This window comes from Schistocerca piceifrons, chromosome 2 (assembly GCF_021461385.2).
Source record: "Schistocerca piceifrons isolate TAMUIC-IGC-003096 chromosome 2, iqSchPice1.1, whole genome shotgun sequence".
NCBI classification, from domain to species: domain Eukaryota; kingdom Metazoa; phylum Arthropoda; class Insecta; order Orthoptera; family Acrididae; genus Schistocerca; species Schistocerca piceifrons.
Genome location: NC_060139.1, coordinates 187,075,031 through 187,097,566, shown reverse-complemented (window position 1 = coordinate 187,097,566; position 22,536 = coordinate 187,075,031). Strand labels below are relative to the sequence as shown.

At 39.2% G+C, this 22,536-nt stretch overlaps 1 protein-coding gene across 2 annotated transcripts in view; it reads right to left on the bottom strand.

Moving 5' to 3' along the window:
* Positions 1–19,962, bottom strand: part of LOC124776419 (transport and Golgi organization protein 6 homolog) — a 111,647-nt gene extending 91,685 nt beyond the window's left edge. For both annotated transcript variants that reach the window (XM_047251413.1, XM_047251414.1), the window contains exons 1-3: positions 19,706–19,962; positions 16,532–16,667; positions 5,267–5,531 (exon numbers count right to left, since the gene is read on the bottom strand). In XM_047251413.1, the coding sequence (XP_047107369.1) occupies positions 5,267–5,531; positions 16,532–16,667; positions 19,706–19,790 (486 nt within the window). In that variant the 5' untranslated portion in view covers positions 19,791–19,962. The remainder of the gene's footprint in view (positions 1–5,266; positions 5,532–16,531; positions 16,668–19,705) is intronic.
* Positions 19,963–22,536: the final 2,574 nt, after the last annotated feature.

Genomic DNA, 22,536 nt, shown 5'->3' with positions numbered 1-22,536 from the left:
GTCCTAATCATATATTTATATACATTATTTTCTATTAGTTTACTTATTTGAAACAATCATCTTACAATATTGATTTTTCCAACATGCTACAAAAGTTGAAAACAAATTGATAGCAGTGAGACTTTTGGGGAAAATTTAAGTGTATACGACAGAATAGGCAAATGGGTAATGAGGGTGGTTATCTGTCACATTACACATGAAACTCGAATACACCAAGATAGAGATTGCAACTGCTTGAGAGATTGATTGTGCACGACTCAGTATCAGGGGTGGGCATAAAATGGTACATGGATCCTTCTATTGCCCACCAGTACATGGATCCTTCTATTGGCCACCAGACTCATCTCCTGATGTAACTGAAAACTTTAGAGAAAAACCTCATACACAAGTTCCCCCATCATACTATAATCATCAATAATCAATTGGGAAAATTACAGTTTCGTTAATTGTGGGTACGACATCCCGTGCAACATTACTAAATGCCTTCTCTAAAAACTGCTAGGAACAGATAATTTAGAGCCGCCACTCATGATGGAAATATATTGGATCTAATGGCAACAAGAAGGCATAATGTCTTTGAGGATGTCCACACCGAAAATGGTATCAGTGACCATGATACAGATGTGGCAACAGTTATTAGCAAAGTACAAAGGGCAACCAAAACAAGCCAAAAGATTTTATCTTGTATATGTTCAGCAAACTAGATGAAAATTCAGTAGTGTCATATCTCAATGAGGAGCTAGAAACTTTCAGCACAGGGCAGGAGCATGTAGAGGAACTATGGCTCAAGTTAAAAGAATAATTGACCATGCAATCTGTAGAGATGTGCACAGTAGAACAGTTCATAATGGCAGGGACCGTCCATGGCATACAGTCACTGTAAAGAAACTTCTAAAGAAACAGGGATTGCTGCATAATAGGTGTAAAACAAAACACAGGACTATAGAGAGAGGGTTGCTGAATGGAATGCGTTTGGCTGTCAAGAGACCAATGCGCGAAGCCTTCAATGACTACCATAGCAGAATATTTTCAAATGATCTTTCACAAAAGCCAAAGAAATTCTGATCATACTTAAAGGCTGTTAGTGGCACCGAAGTTAGTGTCCAATCACGTATGAGATAGGAACTGAAACTGTGGGTAGCAAAACAAAAGCTGAAATGCTTAACTCAAATCTCCCTTTACAAAGGAAACCCCAGGAGGATTGCCCTAATTTAATCCTTGTACCACTGAAGAGATGAGCAAAGTAAAGGTGAAGAGATGAGCGAAGTAAAGGTTAGTGTCAGTGGCGGTTGAGAAACAGCTGAAATTGTTGAAACTGAAAAAAGCTCCAGGGCTTGATGGAAACATATCAGATTCTATACTGAATTTGCAGCTGAGTTATCCCCTATTCCAACTATAATCTGTTGTAAATCACTTAAACACAAAACCGTGCCGTGCTCAGTAGTTGAAAAGGTACAGGAATCCCTTTCAGATTCTATACTGAATTTACAGATGAGTTAGCCTCGCTTCCAATCATAATCTATTGTACATCCTTTGAAAAAAAAAAAACAGTGCCCAAAGTTTGAAGAAAGCACAAGTCGCACTTGTCTATAAGAAGATTAGTAGAAGTGATCCACAAAACTACTGTCTAATATCTTTGACATCCATTTGTTGTAGAATCTTAAGAATATGAGGTATCTCTAACAGAATGACCTCCTCAATGCCAACCAGCATAGAGTCCAGGAACATCGATGAAGTGAAACTGAACTCCCACTTTTCTCACACAACACACTTAAAGCTTTGGATCAAGGCAATAAGGTCGACGCAGTATTTCTTGATTTCCGAAAAGTATTTGACCCAGTACCACACATATGCTTATTTTCAAACGTACAATCATATGGAGTATCAAGTAAACCTTGTGACTGGCCAGAGAATTTTTTGGTGGGAAGGATGCAGCACGTTATCTTGGATGGAGAGTCATTGTCAGATGTAGAAGTAACTTCGGGTTTGCCCCAGGGAAGGTGTCTTGGGACCCTTGCTATACATGTTGTATAGTAACAACTTTACAGACAATATTGATAATAGCCTCAGACTTTTTGTAGAGGATGCAGTTATCTATAATGCAGCACTATCTGAAAGAAGCTGCATAAATATTCAGTCAGATCTTGATAAGATTTCAAAGTGGTTCGAAGACTGACAACTTGTTTTAAATGTTCAGAAATGTAAAATTGTGCACTTCACAAAACGAAGAAGTGTAGTATCCTATGACTATAATATCAATGTCTCACAGTTGGAATTGGTCAACTAGCACAGATACTTAGGTGTAACAGATTGTAGGCATATGAAACTGAATGATCGCAAAGGCTCAGTTGTGGGTAAAGCAGGGGGTAGAATTCAGTTTATTGGTAGACTGCTGGGGGAAATGCAATCAGCCTACAAAGGAAATTGCATACAAATCACTCATGCGACCAGTTCTAGAATATTGCTCAAATGTGTGGGACCCATATCAAATAGAACTACCAGGGGATATAAAATGCATAAAGAAGGGCACCACAATTCGTCACAGGTTTGTTTGACCCATGGGAGAGAATCAGAGCGATGCTGAAGAAAGTAAACTCTCACACTCTTGAAGATAAATGTAAACTATCACAAGAAAGTCTACTAAAAGTTTCAAGAACTGGCTTTAAGGGATGACTCTAGGAATATACTACAAACCCTCATGTATCACTCACATAGGGATCATGAGGATAAAATTAGATTAATTACTGCGCACACATAGGCATTTAAGTAATCATTCTTCCCACTCTCTATACATGAATGGAATGTGAAGAAACCCTACTAATTGGTAGAGCAGCACATCCCCTCTTGCCATGCACTTCATAGTGGTCTGCAGTGTACACATGTAGATGTTATCACTATACGAAGGCGTGTATTTGCCCTCTTATTATTTTACTTGGTATGCATTTATTTGGAGCATGATTGGCTGTGTTTGAACTTCTAACCACAACACTTTTATTGCACATAGGAAGTTAGCAACTAACACACACACACACACACACACACACACACACTCCATAACTTTCCATATTACCTTTACACATTTTCTGATCATTGCCATAGTAATAGCACCATGGTCACATCCATGTGTATTTGGTGACAAAATGTGGGTATGGTATAGCCCAATCCACTAATGATGGCAATTCGTGCATATCAAGCTACGGACAGGGATTGCGTTGTTGCCAATTCCAAGCAACAGCTGCAGTATGTGCATGCATGTGCTTTGCACTTGAAGAAAGCGTATAAGCCTGCAGATTATGTCTCTTGTTTCCTTAAGCAGAATTTGTCGCTTGTTACCACCATCAATGACAACCCGCAACAAACGGAATAGAAATTATGTAAACAACTCGCTACGATCACATTTAATGCTCACACTAGCTACGGCATTCACAACAGAGCACTCAGAACACTACTGAATGCCCATTGGCTGTCGGAGAACGCGTGACATAGGGACGCAGAACACGCTTAAGCTCAACTGCCATCATTCGTGACTCCAACTATAGCAGCTGCAGGCCTAAAAGTGGGCTGTAATGCTAGTTGTTCAAAGCTACTGCCTGGTAATGCATTCAGTATTACTTCACAAGACTGCCTGTTCTCAGCATAATATTGTATGTGCAGTTTTTTCAGTTAGTACTAGGTAAATAACAGTAACCCAGTATCACCATATTGTTTCAATATTTTCTTGTTATCATATTCAAGCTACATTTGAATGACTTTATGATCAACATGACAGACGTTTACTTGACTTCACTGTCATATTACTTTGGTGTTTTGCTAGATCTACTATTTCTATCTGTAACTTTAAACACTACATGTCCTGGAGGAGGAGGAGGAGGAGGAGGAGGAGGAGGAGGGGGGCATGTCAGTCTTTCCTATATACATTATCTGATCAAAAGTATCTAGACACCTCTTAGTGGAAATTAATATAGGTGTGTCCATTCTTCGATTTTGAGACACTTGACAGTGTTTGGGACATTTTCAATGACTGGGGGAGTGCCAGCAATTCTTCCTTAAGAGCGAAATCCAGAGTGGGGGTAGTGAAGTTGGAAGCTGGGGCATAGAACAAAGTTGACATTCTTACTCAGCCTGAAATTGTACCATTGGGTTCAGATTAGGATTCTGGGCAGGCCAGTCTATTTCAGCAATATATTTGTCCACAAACCTCGGTTTCAAAGATGCTGCTTTATGACAGGGTGCAGTGGCTTGCTAATACAGTCTTCAAATTGTTCCTCACCTGTTCACAGTACATAATGGTGCAGAATGTCTTCATATCCTTCTGCATTTTAGCGTTTTCTAACATGGGGACCACACCACACATAACATTTCCCAGGAATTTGACAAATGCAAATCCTTCCACCAGCTTGCCACAGGGCATAGCATGATTAATCCTCGTTTCCACTCATCCACTGTCTGGTGGCATTGTTTTTTACACCAACTCAAAGGTCACTTAGCACTGACTACAGGACTGTGTGACAAGAAGCTGCTCGAACACTGTAGTCCATCCTTTCTAACTCCCTACGCAAGTCATTGTGCTAGTAGGACTGCTGGTAGCACTTTGGAACTCCTGAGTGGTTCCTTCTGCTGATTTCATGTAATTGTTTACAGCCACCCTCCATAATACTCACTGGTCCTCACCCATCAGTACATGAGGTCTGCCTGGTCTCAGTTTAGCTGTGGTTGTTCCTTCGTGTTTCCACTTCACTATCACAGCACTGACGGAACTTGGACAGCTTCAGAAGAGTTTAAATGTCCCTTAAGGATTTTTTAGTTCACTGATGTCCAATAACTAGTTCACATTTGAAGTCACTGCGTGCTCCTGACCAAGCCAGTCTGCTGTTACTGCTTCTATACAGACAATAGAATACTGCCCACCTCCTTTTATACTGGTGGATCTGCCTCTCGTGACTACTTCTGCACTACAAAGAGTGTCTGGATACTTTTGATCAGATAGTGTATGTTCCATATATTGTGGAAAATTTTACTTTCTACTTCAGCTTTCAGTCACATTTGGATTGCATGTGCACTCTGACACCCAAGTGGCCATTTTCAGCATATAGCGTACACCTGAGCCATCCAAAGTGACTCTGCAAGTCTCCTACAACTAAAAGCTCCTGTCTACAGCTACCTGGACCTCAACAGAGGAGAGGCAATGCCAGAGCAAGAGCAACAAGGTCTTCTACGTCTGGCCTCACTATCAGCAGAAGGCAACACATACAGCATAGTGACTTACTTCCAGCAACAGAAGCTCCTCATCCTTAAGATTGGCAGCACTGGAGCAGCGTGCAGCCAAGGCAACACCAACTCCAGGCAGAAGGCTGGGCAGCAGCCCCATGGACACGACAAACTGGAGGCAGGTGCGAATGGTCTTCTGTTGTGCAACACTCAGCAAGTCTTTCGGTCCCTTATTCCTGCCTTCTGCTGGCATTGCACTTAGCAGCTTCAGTGTCACCTTCATTGATAGCAGGATGTGAAGAGTTACACATACAAACTTCCACCTATGGAAAAGTACACGGGTTAGTGTTAGTAAAATCACAAGAATGAAAGGAGTATCTAATACAGATATTTGTTAATGAAATGTTTTGTGAAATAAGCAGTCACATATTGTAAAAGTCTACAATTTTATGTCAATTTAACACAAGAAAATAAAACCTCAATTACCAAAAATAAGTCGTAATTTCCAAGACACTGCTAGTACAGTAAATAGCATGGATATCTTTTTGCCTCTTTATTAAAATAATCTAATAGTAATAACAACTGCATTGAAAGAAATTAAAATCTCTTATACAGTTAAAATGAAAAAAAAGCCAAAAAGAGGCCACAAAATATACCAGAAGGCAGTATTTTCATCACACATTGTTGGCTTTCATGGCTCATATTTATCTTTTTGGTGGCACATGGGCTGTGAGCACGTCTCAGTCCACATACTAAAAATAATACCTTGTGCAATATTTACTTAGGTATTTGTTTTCTTTTCTTACAATGACTGTATAACTGCAGTATCGGGGGAAATTCTAAAACTTGTTTGCATAGTTTATTTGTCTATTATACTGGATGTTTCACATGGAGCCACCAACTGATGACTTTTGCAACCTTCATAGCACTTTTTTTTACAAGTTTTGTTCAAACAGAGAGTAGATACATTTTACATATGGGTAAGTGATTACTTATCCATGCTAAAAATATTAGTGTACTTTATAAGGCTACAAAATTGGTGATAGCAGCACTCTCTTTCTTGTATTGCACGCACATTGGAACACTTTCGTTGCTTTGTTCTGATGTGTCACACAGAATTTCATTAATTTGTAAAGATACAATGAGTAGACTGAAGTATTAATGATGTACAAATATTTCCCTGCAGAAGTCTTTATACTCTAGTCCATGGATAATCCTGACTGCTCTTTTCTCCCAGGTTAATATTCTGTTTGTATGTATGTGAGCAGCATAGCCCCATATATCTATCCCATAATTAATCAGTGCAAAAACTGTCCCATAAGAGACTGTTTTTTACATCTGGAGATTACTTTTGATAACTGGCTAATCAAGTGTACTGAACTAATATTTTATTTCATATAAAACTGATATCGTGTCCTAGAGAGGCAGGTCACTATTTTGTGTTGTGACTGCTACCCACACTATGTAAACATTTCCTTTTAGTATTTAGTGTTCACTTAACTCTACAAAGATGGACATGGAACTATTAAATTACATTTCATTTAAATTTTTCCAAAATTCTAAATATTTAGACAAACACAAGAGAGTTCAGAAAATAGAAATAGAAACATGCCACAGCATGAAAGAACATTTGCAAGGTATAAATAAAGCTTTGCAAAGAAGTAATTAGTTGTATCAGTAAGGAGTTAGCATGTTAATACAAACAACAAAGCAAGTAATTCTGGTACTAATAACTGCCTACCATTTTGTATAAACTAGTAGGTAATATAATATGATTGAAAACATATAAAGAAATTAAACAAGCTCAGCAGGAGAAAGACACTTAAGTACTGGAAATGGGAACACCCTGATATTTCCTTTAAGTGATTTTGAAAACCATGGGAAAATTAAATCACAATTTGAACTCCTATAGCACTGTAAGGGCAAGAATGGGAAGGCAGGTATCTGAAGAAAGGGTTTATACTTATAATGGAGAGAGATGTTGGGGGTAGGGGGTGGGCGAGTCGCATAAAATGGGGCACTAATGCACATAATAGCAGAGGGACCGATCAAGGTGGCGCAGTGGCTAGCACACTGGACACGCACTCAGGAGGACGACAGTTCAATCCCGCATCCCGCCATCCTGATTTAGGTTTTCCACAATTTCCCCAAATTGCTCCAGGCAAATGCTGGGATGGTTCCTTTGAAAGGGCACGGCCAACTTACTTCCCTAATCCGATGAGACCGATGATCTCGCTGTCTGGTGTCCTTCCCCAAACAACCCAACAGCAGAAGACTGGCAGAGGAGTGATGGATAAGGATATTTACATGATGCCACCAATAAGACTCTGAAGTGTTAGGGATTCACACTTAATACTATTGGCACCCAAATCAATCCAAAATTACACTATATTGAACATGATTATTTCCATGTGTGGGGGAGAGGGGGAGGTGACGTGGTGGTGAGTGTGCAAGATCCTCATCAGTCATCAAACTATATACTGTGTTAATATAATAGAGGGAAACATTCCACGTGGGAAAAATATATCTAAAAACAAAGATGATGTGACTTACCAAACGAAAGTGCTGGCAGGTCGATAGACACACAACAAACACTAACATACATACAAAATTCAAGCTTTCGCAACCAACGGTTGCTTCATCAGGAAAGAGGGAAGGAGAGGGAAAGACGAAAGGATGTGGGTTTTACGGGAGAGGGTAAGGAGTCATTCCAATCCCGGGAGCGGAAAGACTTACCTTAGGGGGAAAAAAGGACAGGTATACACTCGCGCGCAAAGGCAAAGAGTTTGGGCAGAGATCTTTACAAATGTCTGCTTGTGTCTGTGTATGTGGGGATGTGTGTGCGCGCGAGCGCGAGAGAGAGAGAGAGAGAGAGAGAGAGAGAGAGAGAGAGAGAGAGAGAGTGTATACCTGTCCTTTTTTCCCCCTAAGGTAAGTCGTTCCGCTCCCGGTATTGGAATGACTCCTTACCCTCTCCCTTAAAACCCACATCCTTTCATCTTTCCCTCTCCTTCCCTCTTTCCTGATGAAGCAACCGTTGGTTGCGAAAGCTTGAATTTTGTGTGTATGTTTGTGTTTGTTGTGTGTCTATCGACCTGCCAGCACTTTCATTTGGTAAGTCACATCATCTTTGTTTTTAGATATATATACTGTGTTACTAGTTTATGATACCTGCACCATTTGGTTTAAAGAATTTCATAATGATCATGTTGACATAAAAAGCTGAACATGCCTGCATCCACAAACATAAAGAATCCTTAAGGATGCAGCAAGAGTCAAGGTATCCATTACCAAAAAGATACAGCAACTATAACCCGTTTCTGAGGAGTATATTAATAACTATCATTAATGATAGGAATTATTGCATGTCAGGGGCACTTTCTCAGTTCCCAAAACTACAGTACTTAATGACTGCAAACTGATACCTTAAGTGATGACTTTTTATCTATAGTGATTATTATTAAATGGTAAATGTAATGTATTGACAAATAAGGCAAGACCCCGAGATTTTTCAGATCTTTGCCAGATATTACACTATCAATTCTACATAATGCTGTTAGCACTGCTACTTTTTTTTGACATTGGCTCCACTGATTTGGGAAAAAAAATATCTTCTGATAGTACGCTACAGCCTTGTCTCAAAATAACACATTACCACACATAAATGTTGTGGTAAGTACTTTAGGATTGAAGGAGACCACTCATCAAAAAGAAGAAGCATTGAGTTGTCAATAGGTACACACAAAAGAAGGAAAACTAGCTAACTTTGAACTTTAATCCAGCTCATCAAAGGATAACTCAAAAAACTAGCAAGTTTTCCTACTGACAACTCAACACTTACACTTTTTTTGTGAGTGATCTCTAATTCTTAAGTACTTACAATAACATATATGTACTTTTAAACACAAATCAGTATGAAAGATAAGAGTTCTAATTACCGAAAAGCATCCTCCCATTGGCTATCCAAAATTGGTGCCTCACCAACATAAATATATTATAGGGAACAAGGCCTGGCCAACATTCTCCCTATTGTATAGAATTCTTGAGTGTCCTGCTGGGTCAAGCCGTAACTCCTTCACAATATTTCAGCAAACAGACCTGTTGCCTTCTTCAGGTGATCCCTGATGAATGGCAATGTGTGTGTCTGCTGAAATACCGTGGAGGAATTATGACATGACCTGGTCGTACATCCGAGAATTCTATAAAATAAGTCGAAAAAACATCAGGTCGCATTGCCCCTATTCTTAACTTTAACCTCAAAATGGAATGAAGGTTTCTGATCAATTGACATGATATTCAATTTTAATTTGTTAACAATCTGGGCACTAGCAAATCTGTACAATAGGTTTTGTCTCTTAGGTGACATACAATATCTATTTTTGGGACTAGTAAGTCAATCCTGTCACTGAGAATTGCCCAAGCTGGGTTTTGTGATGTTAAAGAGTTAAGATGTTTTCTATGACACAGTCAAATCAAACTCACTTGTTGCCTTGGTTCTATATCAATTGTTATTACTGTATAATGGGACAGATTTTGTTTTCAAAGTTCATGGGCAGAAGATCAAGGCTGTAGGACAGGCCATAAAAGCCAAAATATATAACACATACTTACAAATGGACAGATACACTAATGTTCCTTCCAAATATCCAGCCAAGTGAAATGCTCCTTAACTTATGACAATAGCAAATAGTACACTTACATTAACACAATTCACAGTTTGAAATATCACTCATATACAACATATGAATAGGATTGGACTAAGTACAAAATCTTGTGAGATGCAACTTTTGGCTTTCCCAAACTCAGATTTGTTTTGTATCTTTTGTGTTGTCTGCTAGGGTGACACTCTAGCTCATGTTATGAAGCTATGACTACAGTTGACCAAGTGCTGTACAAATGATACCACTTTTTTTTCCAAGTAAAATTTTATGACATTGGCAAGTTTTTTTGTTTTTTGTTTTTCAAGTAAAATTTTATGACACTGGCAAGGTAGTAGAAAATGCCAAAAGGATACTTTTATTGGTTATCATACTTGACACATTCAACAGAGAAAAATTTATCATGTCAGTCGGTGTCATTTACAGATGCCTAGCACAGATTGCTATCATGTTAACACCAGTATATGTCAGTAGTCAGTCAAGTCTATAGTCTAATCTCAATATGGTGGCAAAAATAGATTTGAAAGAAGGCATAAAGTAACATCAAAAATTTTATTGAATGCTTTCTCCTACAATTATTTCAAGCAATTAGTTCAGGATCCCATAAGTGTGAACGGTTATGACAGCATAATGTACGTCTAAGTGACAAACAGTCCTTACCAAATAGAGAATGTCACGAAAGAAATAAACACCGCAAAATTGTTAAAGCAAGAATGAATACCATAACATCTAAATCCACTAAGAATAAACACAAAACATAAATATTTAAAGAGCAGATAAAAATTCTGCTTGATGCCTTCCTAAGAGACAGTATCCAGTCCTTTCCTATTAACTATAAAAGCGCAGACCAAATGTGACTCAAATACAATCGACCACAGTCTCTCAGCCCAGAAGTTTTAACGAAAGAGTTTACAGATGCTTGGCTTAGTGTCAATTTTTAAGTCAAGGCACTTTTAACTGTTTCCAAAATGAAAGTCTTGAAATCTGACAGGAAATTCAAAAAGGTTCTGTCATCTGGAATTCAATCTCTTTGGTGCGGCAAAGCAACTTAAATCACTTAAAAGGAAGTCTTCCAGTCCACATGATATTCTAATTATGTTCCTTTCAGAGTATGTTGATGAAATATCTCAATTTTTAGCAATCGTATACAACAGTTTGCTCAACTAAAAGATCCACACCTAAAGATTGAGAAGTTGCACAAGTCACACAAATGTACAAGAAAGAGAATAGAAGTAACCTGCTGAAATACAGACCCATATCACTGACATCAATTTGCAATAGTATTTTGGAACATGTACTGTGCTCATCTCTTAGGAAACACTTGAAGAAAATGATTTACTAACAGACAATCAACACAAATCAGGATGATAGTCTTGTGAAATACAACTGGCTCTTTATCCACGCGAAGTAGTAAGTATTATTGACAAAACATCTGAAGTTGATTCCACATTTTATTTCCTGGAGTCTTTTGACACTGCTCTTCATTAGTGGTTTCTAATTAAATTCTGTGCCTATGGAGTACTGCCTCAGCTGTGCAACAGGACTTGTGAGTTCATGTCAGAAAGGTCACAGTACAAAGTGATATCTGGCATTCCCCCAAGGCAGTGTTGTGTGTCTTCTGCTGTTCCTAATCTATATGACAATTTAGGAGACAATCTGAGGAGCACTCTTAGATTGTTCTCAGATGACGACATTTATCGTCTAATAAAGTCACCAGAAGATCCAAATCAATAGCTAGATATTTGTAGGTGTGAAAAGTGGCAACTGACTAAACAATAACAAAATGTCAAGTCCTCCACATGTGTACTAAAAGGAATGTTACATTTTGGATACAAGATAAATCACACAAATATTTTTGTTGTGGTCTTCAGTCCAGAGACTGGTTTGATGCAGCTCTCTATGCTACTCTATCCTGTGCAAGCTGCTTCATCTCCCAGTACTTACTGCAACCTACATCCTTCTGAATCTGCTTAGTGTATTCATCTCTTGGTCTCTCTCTACGATTTTTACCCTCCACGCTGCCCTCCAATGCTAAATTTGTGATCCCTTGATGCCTCAGAACATGTCCTACCAACCGGTCCCTTCTTTTTGTCAAGTTGTGCCACAAACTCCTCTTCTTCCCAATTCTATTCAATACCTCCTCATTAGATATGTGATCTACCCATCTAATCTTCAGCATTCTTCTGTAGCACCACATTTTGAAAGCTTCTATTCTCTTCTTGTCCAAACTATTATCGTCCATGTTTCACTTCCATACATGGCTACACTCCATACAAATACTTTCAGAAATGACTTCCTGACACTTAATATAAAATATAAAGGCTATCAATTCAACTAAATATCCGGGGATTACAATCAGTAACAACTTAAACTGGAAGCATAACATGGAAAATGTTGTAGGGAGGACAAACCGAAGACTGCGTTTTTTGGCAAAACACTCAATTTGCAACAAATCTACTATAGAGATTGCCTACACTACCCCTGTCTGTCCTCTTCTGCAATACTACTGCACATTGTAGTATCCTTACTGCAAATAGTACTGACAGAAATCATTGAAAAAGTTCAAAGGAGGGCAACTCATTTTGTATAATCAAAAAGTATGGGAGAGCATGTCACAGATATGATAAGTCAGTGTGTGTGTGTGTGGGGGGGGGGGGGGGGCAATCACTGAAACAAAGGCATTTTTCATAGCGGCAGGATCTTTTCATGAAATTACAATCACCAACTTTATTTTCAGAATGCAGGGAAATGACCATCATGATAAAATAAGAGAAATCAAATCTCCTACACAAGGAGTTAGTTGTTCATTTTTCTCATGTGATACTCAAGAGCGGAATGGCAGAGAGCCTGAAAGTAGTTCTGCGAACACTCTGCCACACATTTTTGAGTGAATTACAGAGTAATAATGTAAGTGTATAAGTGGGGGACACCATTGCTTGGTCTAGTGGTAAGGCATTGAGTGGTTGCAAAGTGTTTCATTACCATGCTGAACAAATGGTCATGATCAAAAAAACGATTGTTTTTCAATGACAGTGATTTTTGTAAAATTTTTCCTCTTTATAAGATTGATATTGGTGCCTAAATGGTATCAATAAAACTTACCAGGGTATACACTTTTGGTGCTAAACTATTTATTTCTTTAAGTAAGTGAATTCATAGCCCAAGGATTTCACTATTATCTGTCCAAAATCAGAGGTCAGAGACCTATATTCTGTGTGTGTCAATTTTTACATCACTTTCCAATTAAATCACTTTAATTTCATCAGTTTATTTAATTTGCCAGGTGTGAACTTTTTGCCTTTTGGTGGAGCAATGAAGAACTTTATAGTACTGTTCATAATGAAACTGCTGTCAGTTAAATTAAACCATTTGAACTAAATATCTAGAACTTCAATTTCCATCCACTTTTGTTTAAATTTATCCTAATCTGTCTTTGTAACAAAACTAGGTCCAGATCCTGCAAATATACAACACAATAAGTAGCTCAAAGTATTTATAACATGTTTATAAACAATTCATTAAACTCTGTTGAACTGAAAGTAAAGTTAAGACTGAAATCACTTCCTTTGTATAAAGTACACGCTGAAATGATTGCATGTTATAAATTAAAACTGTGTGCTGGACTAGTTTTTAGTTCCCAATATTCACAGATGGTAAATTAATAATGGTACTACATGAGCACCGTTTTTAAACCTACAAATGTCCAGCTTGTCATGGACTACCACTCTTTCCTTCAAGATTCCACAGGGACACTCCCACAGTGCCGAAGACAAGCACCTCCAAGTGAAATGGTATAAAGAAGAGTTCCATTTATCAATAGCCACAGGTTTCCATTCAGACTGAATTACACTGCTCTGAGCAGAGTTTTAATTTGCCACCTATAAGCAATCCAGCATAACTGGGAGCTCAGCGTACATGAAAGGCGGGTGTTTCAGTTCAAAACTAGTTTGGCAGAGCAATTTTTACCTTATAGCATGCAATAAAAATGAAAATTTCAATCACTACCTTATCCTCGTCAGTTTGCAGACACTTCTGTGGAAAGTAATACAAAGATGGACATCAGTAACTATGTACACATGATCAGTTTTTTCCTCCACAAAGTCAGTATTAAAGTCTTTGTATATAATGTTTCCCCTGTTTGTACAAAAATCTTATGAACACCACTGCTACTGCTTGATAAAGCTTATCTTGATGGTTTGCGCATGCAAATCTTCATGTGCATGTTCCCAAACCAACTAATCTGCCACAGCATTCAGAACACAGTTCAACACAATAACATTTTGATTTAGGGCTTGGGGCTTGACTGTGGCAGCCTCTACGTATGTCCACTGCTCCAACCCTGTACTTTAAAGTCAAATTTGATGTAAAAATTCCATATCACCTGTCCCTCCAAAAAAGTGGCAACGCTAACAGTGAAAACAGTTCATCAACAAACACTACTAGTGACACCAATGTCCAACCACACTTCTTTAGTACTGAGCTCATAAATTTTTAATGACAGAATACATGGCTAAACAGAGAAACAGGGTATGTCTAAGGTGACTCTAGCAGAATGATGCAAAATACTACTTGCAGAAATCAAGGGGCTGTCCTGCACTGCAAATTACTGAAATTATTTAACAAAGCAATAATTTTTAGGTGATGCAGCTTTAACATAATTTAAGCACATTAAGGAAAATATTGTACTTTATTTCAAAATAAAATGTAAAATAATCTCATATATAGAAAGGAGTTAGTAGACAGTGGCTCAGAAAAGGAATGCAAGAGTGTGGGGTGGTAAATGTATGGGCTAGGCATGTGATGCGCAGTTTTCACAGCTGGTGGGGAGCAGTGTACGATGAAGGTGACATGGACATGTGAACTGGTAAGGGGTGATAACACAGGAAGAGCAAACTGTTGAGCGGCAGATGTGGGGACAGTGGATCAACAGAGATTGAGGCCATGAGGGTTACGGGAACAAATGACATGTTACAAGGAAAATGTCCACCTGCACAGTTCAGAAAAGGTGGTGGTGGAGGCAAGAATACAAGTGGCCCAGTTTGTGAAGCCAACACTGAAAACAGGCATCTTGTGTTCAGCACCATTTTGTGCCACGGGGTGGTTAACTTTCTTTTTGGCCATACTGTTTGGTAGTGGCCATTCATTCTGGTGGACAGCTGGTTGGTTGTCATATACCAACATAAAACAATGTGCGGTGATTGCAGCAGAATTGGTTTGTGGCATGGCTGCCTTCACAGGTGTCTCAGCCTCTGTGGAGTAGCATAGTTGTGTGTGCAGACTGTAGTTGGGAGTGCTGGGTGGGTACATTTGGCAGATCTTGTACCTGGGTCTCCGACATGGATATGAACCGTGTGGCAAGGGATTACAAGTAGCATACAGCTGGACTACAAAACCTTTGTAGGTTGGGTGGGTAATGGAATATCATTTTAGGACAGGTGAACTGGAACCACTGAACTAAATGCTTCGCCAGGGCTTTGATTATCTATCATCATGCCATGAAAAGAGTGACATCCAACCAAAGATCTTCCCACCCCTCCTAAAGTGGTATTCCATAGCCCATCCAACCTACATGCCATCCTAGTCCATCCCTCCTTCACTCCCAAATCCAACCCCTTGCCACAGGGATTATATCCCTGTACAAGACCCAGGTGCCAGACCTGCTCAATCCACCCACCCAGCACTTCCTACTCAAGTCTTGTCACAGGCTTATCCTAACCCATTACAGCCAGGGCCATCTATGAAAGCAGCCATATCAACTCTACTGCAATCACTGCACAGCTTTTTATGTTGGTATGACAACAAACCAGCTGTCCACCAAACTGAATGGCCACTGCCAAACTGTGGCCAAAAATGAAGTTGACAACCCTGTGGTGTTACATGCAGCTAGAACTACATGCTTGATTTCAATAACTGCTTCACAATCAGGCCATCTGGATCCTGCCCTCCATTAGTAGCTTTCCTTAACTACACAGATGGTAGATATCTTTGTAAAACATTCTTCACTCCCGTAACTCTTCTTGCCCCAGTCTCTGTTAACCCATTGTCTCACAGCTTCCACCCCTCAGTTTCTTCTTTGTCTTCCCAATTCATGTCTCTACATCACCATCATGCGCTACCCCTCCCCCCAGCGACTCCAGTATTCATGCATCATATGCCGAGCCCATACATCTGTCACCTCTCTCTCCCCAATTGCTAGCCAGCAAACCAGCAAGTTGCTACTTACCCACCCCTAACCCCTCTTCCTGCCTTCCACCCAATGCACTTGCCAAACTGCACTAGGGCCACTGTGCGTCCAGCTGGCACTATGGAGGGACACAGGCACATGACAGTGTGCATTTTGTGTGTGTATTTGTTCTGTAGCTCAAGAAAGCCAGCAAGTTCTCTGTGTGTGCAGCTGCTTACTAACTGCTATTTGGTGAGCAGCCTTCTTTACTTCAAAATTATCTTCTAATGGATGGGCATTCTGAAGTGCTTTTAACTGTTCTGCTTCAGCTGGTGTAATTCTCACTGACCCACATCAGAATAGGGCCTACCATGCAAGGACACAGTTAAGGGTTCCTTGATAACGAAAACAAGGACACAGAAAGCAAGGTGTTGGAGAAGGAAATGGTACTTGTTGCATACATGGGAAAAGCAAACATAAAATGCAATCATAACAAACTTACCTCACACTGCTGTTTGCATTGACAGTACATTTTATCCCATGAAGAGGTTGCATATCACTGAAATCATCCAGTTTTAACTCCTTCATGGCATTTTGAATGTTAAGCTCAAGTATTTCATGAAGTTCTCCCTTGTTACCTGTTTAACAAAGACAGTACACAATACAGGTACTTCTCTAGTAGAGAACAGAAAATCATCTGATTCACTAACAATCTTGAATGTCAGTCACATAAAACTTAGTCAATGGAAGGACATGTTAGGAGGGAGAGGTTACAGATTAGTTCTATCATAAATGTCAATAATCAAAGACCTTATTTTCTTTATGTCCCTAATTAAGTTTGATATCACAAGTCAGACTCAACTTCTATTAACACTTTTTTCATCTTCATAGAGTGTGACTGAAAATGGTTTCCTGTCATCAGACTCTTACAGTTCCAATCTAATTTCATAACCGGCTTGCTTCTGTCTTTAGATCTGATACCAAATGATTTTAATGATTTGCATCACCTTGCAGAAGTTACTTTCACCTGAATCCAATGATTACCACTAATTACAGTCTCACATGGTATGTTGTAATGTTAGTTCCAGCATAAACAAATTGAATTTTTGTAAGTATTTTCCTCCCTGTTGACCAACAATGATGAGACAAGAATTCCAATTCTTCTATCTTTGTTGTTGTTCCTCTCTTTCTCTCTCTCTCTCCAGTATACCACATTCTCCCAGTGTCATTTTTTTCTTTTTTTCTGTCCACTTTGTTACCCATTTCTTACTTTCTTGGCCTCAAAAGCCTTCTAAATTTAATATTCTTAAAAAGAAATGTATGATTTCTCATTATTTGATAACATTTCTTTCTAATTATTTTGTTATTTCTGTATTCCATGCTGTTGCTGACTTCTTTTTCAATAAATGAGATTAATTGTTCAGTAATTCTTTAAATTAGTTGGATGCTGTGAGAAAGAACAGTACAAACTGCTTTGCAAATTTGTTTACCTTGAAGGCTTCCCCCCCCCTTTTTTTGTAATCTTATTTCACCCAACTCTGCTTCACATTTTCTTTGAATGAGACTTACAAGGTGCAATACCATATATTAGCAGGTCAACTGATAGCTCTGCACTTATGTTACTCAGTTTCTTGTGCTCAAACTCTACTTCCTCAGAATTTGTTGTTCTGATGTGGGTATATTGATAATCTAGCTTGTCATAACCTAATCTTAATGTCAACTCAAAATACAGCCCCATAAAATCGTCTCAGGAGTGCTCCAGGTGGAGTATAATTATTCTCATTTATGTCATAGTCATTACTTGCTGTATTTTATAGGTGTAAGTTGAACAATTAAATATTTTGTAAACTTTCTGCATGGCCACTCCAATATGATTTATTTAGCCATGTGAACTTCTCATAATGGTCTTCTCATGTACTCTGCAAACAGTTTTTGGTGGTCATTCTTAGCCTGTCATCTATGAAACTGTTTTGGTGATCTTTAATGTGCTCGTAATTATGTGGATATTTTATAACTGTATTAAATTATTTCACAAAAGTTTGTGTAGGAATTAGCAATCGGTTTGATCTTTTACTAAAAACAGTTCAGTGCGGATATAAATTATTTTTTGTGCTCCATATACACTACTAGTTTCGACATCTAACATTAGATTTTCCCGCCTATCAAAATCTGATTAGTATTGCAGCATATCAGAAAAAATTTTTGCAGTACTGATGGCTTTTTATTTTGTCTACCAATAGCTTTGACAATTTCCTGTATATTTCAACAACTGTGTAAGAGCCTTAGCCTGTCCTCCATATAATAACACACCGGTTTGTCAACTAAAATTGAAGGAGCTACACATCTTCCCTGAGAAGGAGCAACTTCTACCATTTTTGACAGTTGTTTCACTCCCATTATGCCTCATACTGCAACATTCTTTGGCTAGTAAATCTTACATTGCAGTATGTAAGTATACACTGAACTCCAAGACGCTCTAAAGAAGATTCAGCTACAGGCTCTGAAGATACAGGTTCTAAATGCACTCAAATTTTTTAAGTAACAGACCTATTCTACAAAAAAATGTTCCAAAAGACAGGGCAACCTACTGCAGCTCTCACCCAAAACGTGTACAACACACACAAGATCAAAACAGCAAATTGCTTGCATGTGGCACACACACACTCTCTCTCTCTCTCTCTCTCGCACACACACACACACACACACACACACACACAAAAAAAAAGCACTGACACCATAAAATTTAATTTTAAAATTCAGCAGCTCATTACAATAATGTTTCTATTGTATCTATTCTCACTCTTTAGAATGATCTGTTTATTCCTGGACACTAATATGCACTGAATTGTCATTCTCTCACAGACTTTGGCTATAAATTATCTGCTTTAGCACAGATACAGTGATTAGTAAGTATTTTTAGTCATACAACTGCCCTTTTGAAGGTTTCTAAAACACTGCCAAATATGTTTGCAGCATATGGGTAAACAGATGTTGGACCCAAGTTGCTGACAAGACCTGGTAGTGGTAATGCAAGGATTGAGCTACCAATTATAAGTTAATACCTAACTAAAGAATATAGTAGTTAAAATTTTAGAATTACTAACTACTACAAATTCATTGTCATTTCAGTATATGTTCATAAGGTGAGAGAAACCATACAGAAGCAACCCAGAATGACATACATAAGGTGATGAATCGGTTGCAAAATACAGCAAATATTTAAAAACGCTGGGGTCTAATGCTGTGTGGCAAGACTATGACTTTAAGGAGGAAGGGAAAACTGTCATTATGGTTCTTTATTTCTTCATTTACATAACAGCAAATCCTATTTGACACATATTCAGTTCTTTAATCAATAACTGCTGCCCTGAATGAGTTTATTGTGTGCATGTGTAGTATATACCCTTTTCCATTTCCTAAGCAAACGGCGGTAAAGAGGCAATAGGAAGCAGAGGGGTGAAGGGAACGAAATTATCTATCACGCAAACAGTGTCTACGCAGCACCAGTGAAATGTACAGAAATCGCGTCACTCTAATTTGCAACACGTTACTTGATCTTTATTTCGCGTACATCAACTATGCGGGCATTACTTCATGGAGTCTCTTTTTCACCGCTTGGCTGCAGATTACAGCAGCTAAAGAAGTGACAACTTCAGAACTGTGAAATTCCACTTACTTTCATCCGCTGGCTTAACAAGCATACTCAAAGCCCGATGAAGGGCGTTATGCAGTAGGTTAACTTTATTTTCCAACTCAGACATGGTTGATGTCACAACATGAACCAAACCGGCACAAATATGACTACCAAACGATTAAGTAGCTTGCTCAAATCGATTCGTCACAGGTGATTCAATTAGGAAGCAAACAACCACTACCAATCACCCTCATAATCACGCAATATCTGCCAAAATCTGCCGTTCAACTCTTACAACAGCGAGCTCAAAGACAGAAAGAGCGCGAAGATACTCCAACATCGTTTACAGATGACTATTTTATTTTGCTGTGATCGCCTTCTGCCCCTAGTGCGTATACAACACGTGTCTCTTTCCAAAGCAGTCAGTAGTTTACAAAGCAGATCTTAGTGCATAAGTATATTCACTGTGTGACGATTTTTCTAGATTGTTTTTCTTTCTACGGCGTTTGTCTATCACGTCTCACAGATTCGTTCCGTTCTTGCAACCAGGCTGCTTCCAGAATATAAAGTTGCTCGAGCATCCAAGGTGCTGTCTCTCACCCGCCTGATGCAAAGACAAGTCACCGTGTCTAGATCCGAACTCGTTTAGCGAATGCGAACCTTCGAAGGTGCCTGAACCAACGCAGTTGCTGTATGCCACTTTTCCTTAACTTGTTCAGTTTCAATTCCTTGGTCACAACACACAAGTTTTGAAACACTGACTTCAAGGAGCAAAAATTTTAATTTAAATAGAAATAAACAGATGTTCTTCATTTGGGAACATTTTCTTGACAGTTACATCTGCATCTACTAATAAATTCTGAAAGATAACGTATGGTACCTCTAAATTCATCCAGGTATCGAACAAAGTCTGTTGCCATTTCTCAGTCACAGCATTGTGCGTTTCTCCATACTGATATATCACTTGTATTTTTACTTGTGACACATTTACAGATGTCTTTATTATGACAACAACTGTGTTCCATGTTGTCTCCACATCTCATTCTCTATGCATTTCCCGAAGCAATTTATTTTTAAGTATTGCAGCGCTGCCACTATTTATTGGCGATTTCGTGGAAGCATGATAATGTAGCATTGCAGAAGCTACAGGCAACTGGTAGACATCAAAGAAACGTGACTGTTTATACACTGCGAGACAGACAAGCCGTGGCACTACGAACCTACCAGCATAGCAGCAAGACAAGGGTCCTACAGAATGAGCCCAGCAGTTTCCCCACCGGCCGCTAGCAGAAATGTTGTCAGGAACATGACAAGGAGCGATTCTACTGCCGCCAACATATATTACGTGTGAGAAATTAGTGCTCATACAGAGGCATATAGACAGTCGTAATTCCCCCACTGTATTTGTGAGTGGAACAGGAAAGGAAATGACTAGTGGTTGTACAGGGTACCCTCCGCCACGCACTGTAAGGTGGATTGCTGAGTATCTATGTAGGTGTAGTGATGCATTGGCACAAAATATGAGTCGCTGTCTTGTGTAAGTAGAGATTATTAGAGATATTCACAGTCTGACAGACCAAACACGACAAGGGGGCTATGCTAGGCACTACCACACCATGGATCAGTAAGCAGCCATCACTAGCCCAGCTACAGCACTACCTAATAGCACCAGGTCCTCTTTACGACACATGTTGCTGCCACAGGCTCGCCTCAGCAGCAAGTCGAATTCTGCCCAGTGGGCAGTGGGTCGTGATGAGGGCAGTACAGCCTCTCTCCCATTTATAATGGTGTGGGTGCTATGACCGTTTGCACTGCCACACACAGAGATGGGGGCTTCCTGTACAGAGGCTGGCATTCTCTGCAAGTGCTCCAGTCATTTACTGCAATGCTGATAGAACTCGCACTGTGTGGCATACTAAACAAGGATACAGGCTGCTAACAGGCTGCAGACATCAGCATTCTGGGGCCCATACACTGGGACCAATTGGCTGGTCCCAGCTAAAACTGCACTGCATAAATCTAGTTCACCACATGCAATGATGGGTGTGGCTACCACACCCTGGCATCTGAGTGTATCTCCATTAGTTGTAATAAAGTGATGGACTTGTTGGTATTGTTTTACCCAGCAGCCACCAGCCTAAATATCACAGCGACCCACCATCACTGCCCAATCCAGAACAGAAATCTTCCGTCACCCCCAGATCGACTTCAATTGATAATAGAAGAGGGCCAATAAAGCCTACAACTGCCATCTCTCGATGAGGAAAGGGACTTGACAACTGTAGGGTTGTAGATTCGTGAACATAGGTTCAGCCCTTTTGCTTATGTTTTATTGAAATATCATAGAGAGACAATGGGTATTTTTATTGCTAAGATCAGTAAGGGTAGGGCAGTAAATAAGAATTTGTTGTCTAGTATGTTTTGTCTCAAGCAAGGGGTATGCCTCTTTGGGTAGGAGTATGTAATGTGTTAATCATGCAAAGTGATTCAGGAGAGGAAACTGAGTGCTGTAAGAAGTATTCAGATTTCACACTGCTGAAGTCTGAGAATTATAGGATAAAGGCCAAATCACACTGGCTATCATGTCACATTCTGTCAAAACATTCTGCAATGCATTTAAAATGGCGGTGTCCACTCTGGGTGTTCCATCATGTCTTGTCACTTCATGATACCATCAAGGTTTTTGGGAAGGAAGTTTTGACAGCTGAGATCTTCTATCCCTTGTTGATCACATGACACACCAAGCTCATTTCTTCACAATACACAGCCAATGCAGATCTCCATATTTCATTTCATCATTGTTTTCATGCTTGATATCAGTTATTCAGTGTTTGCTATAAATTGTTTTTTTCATTATTTCTTTTGTTAAAATT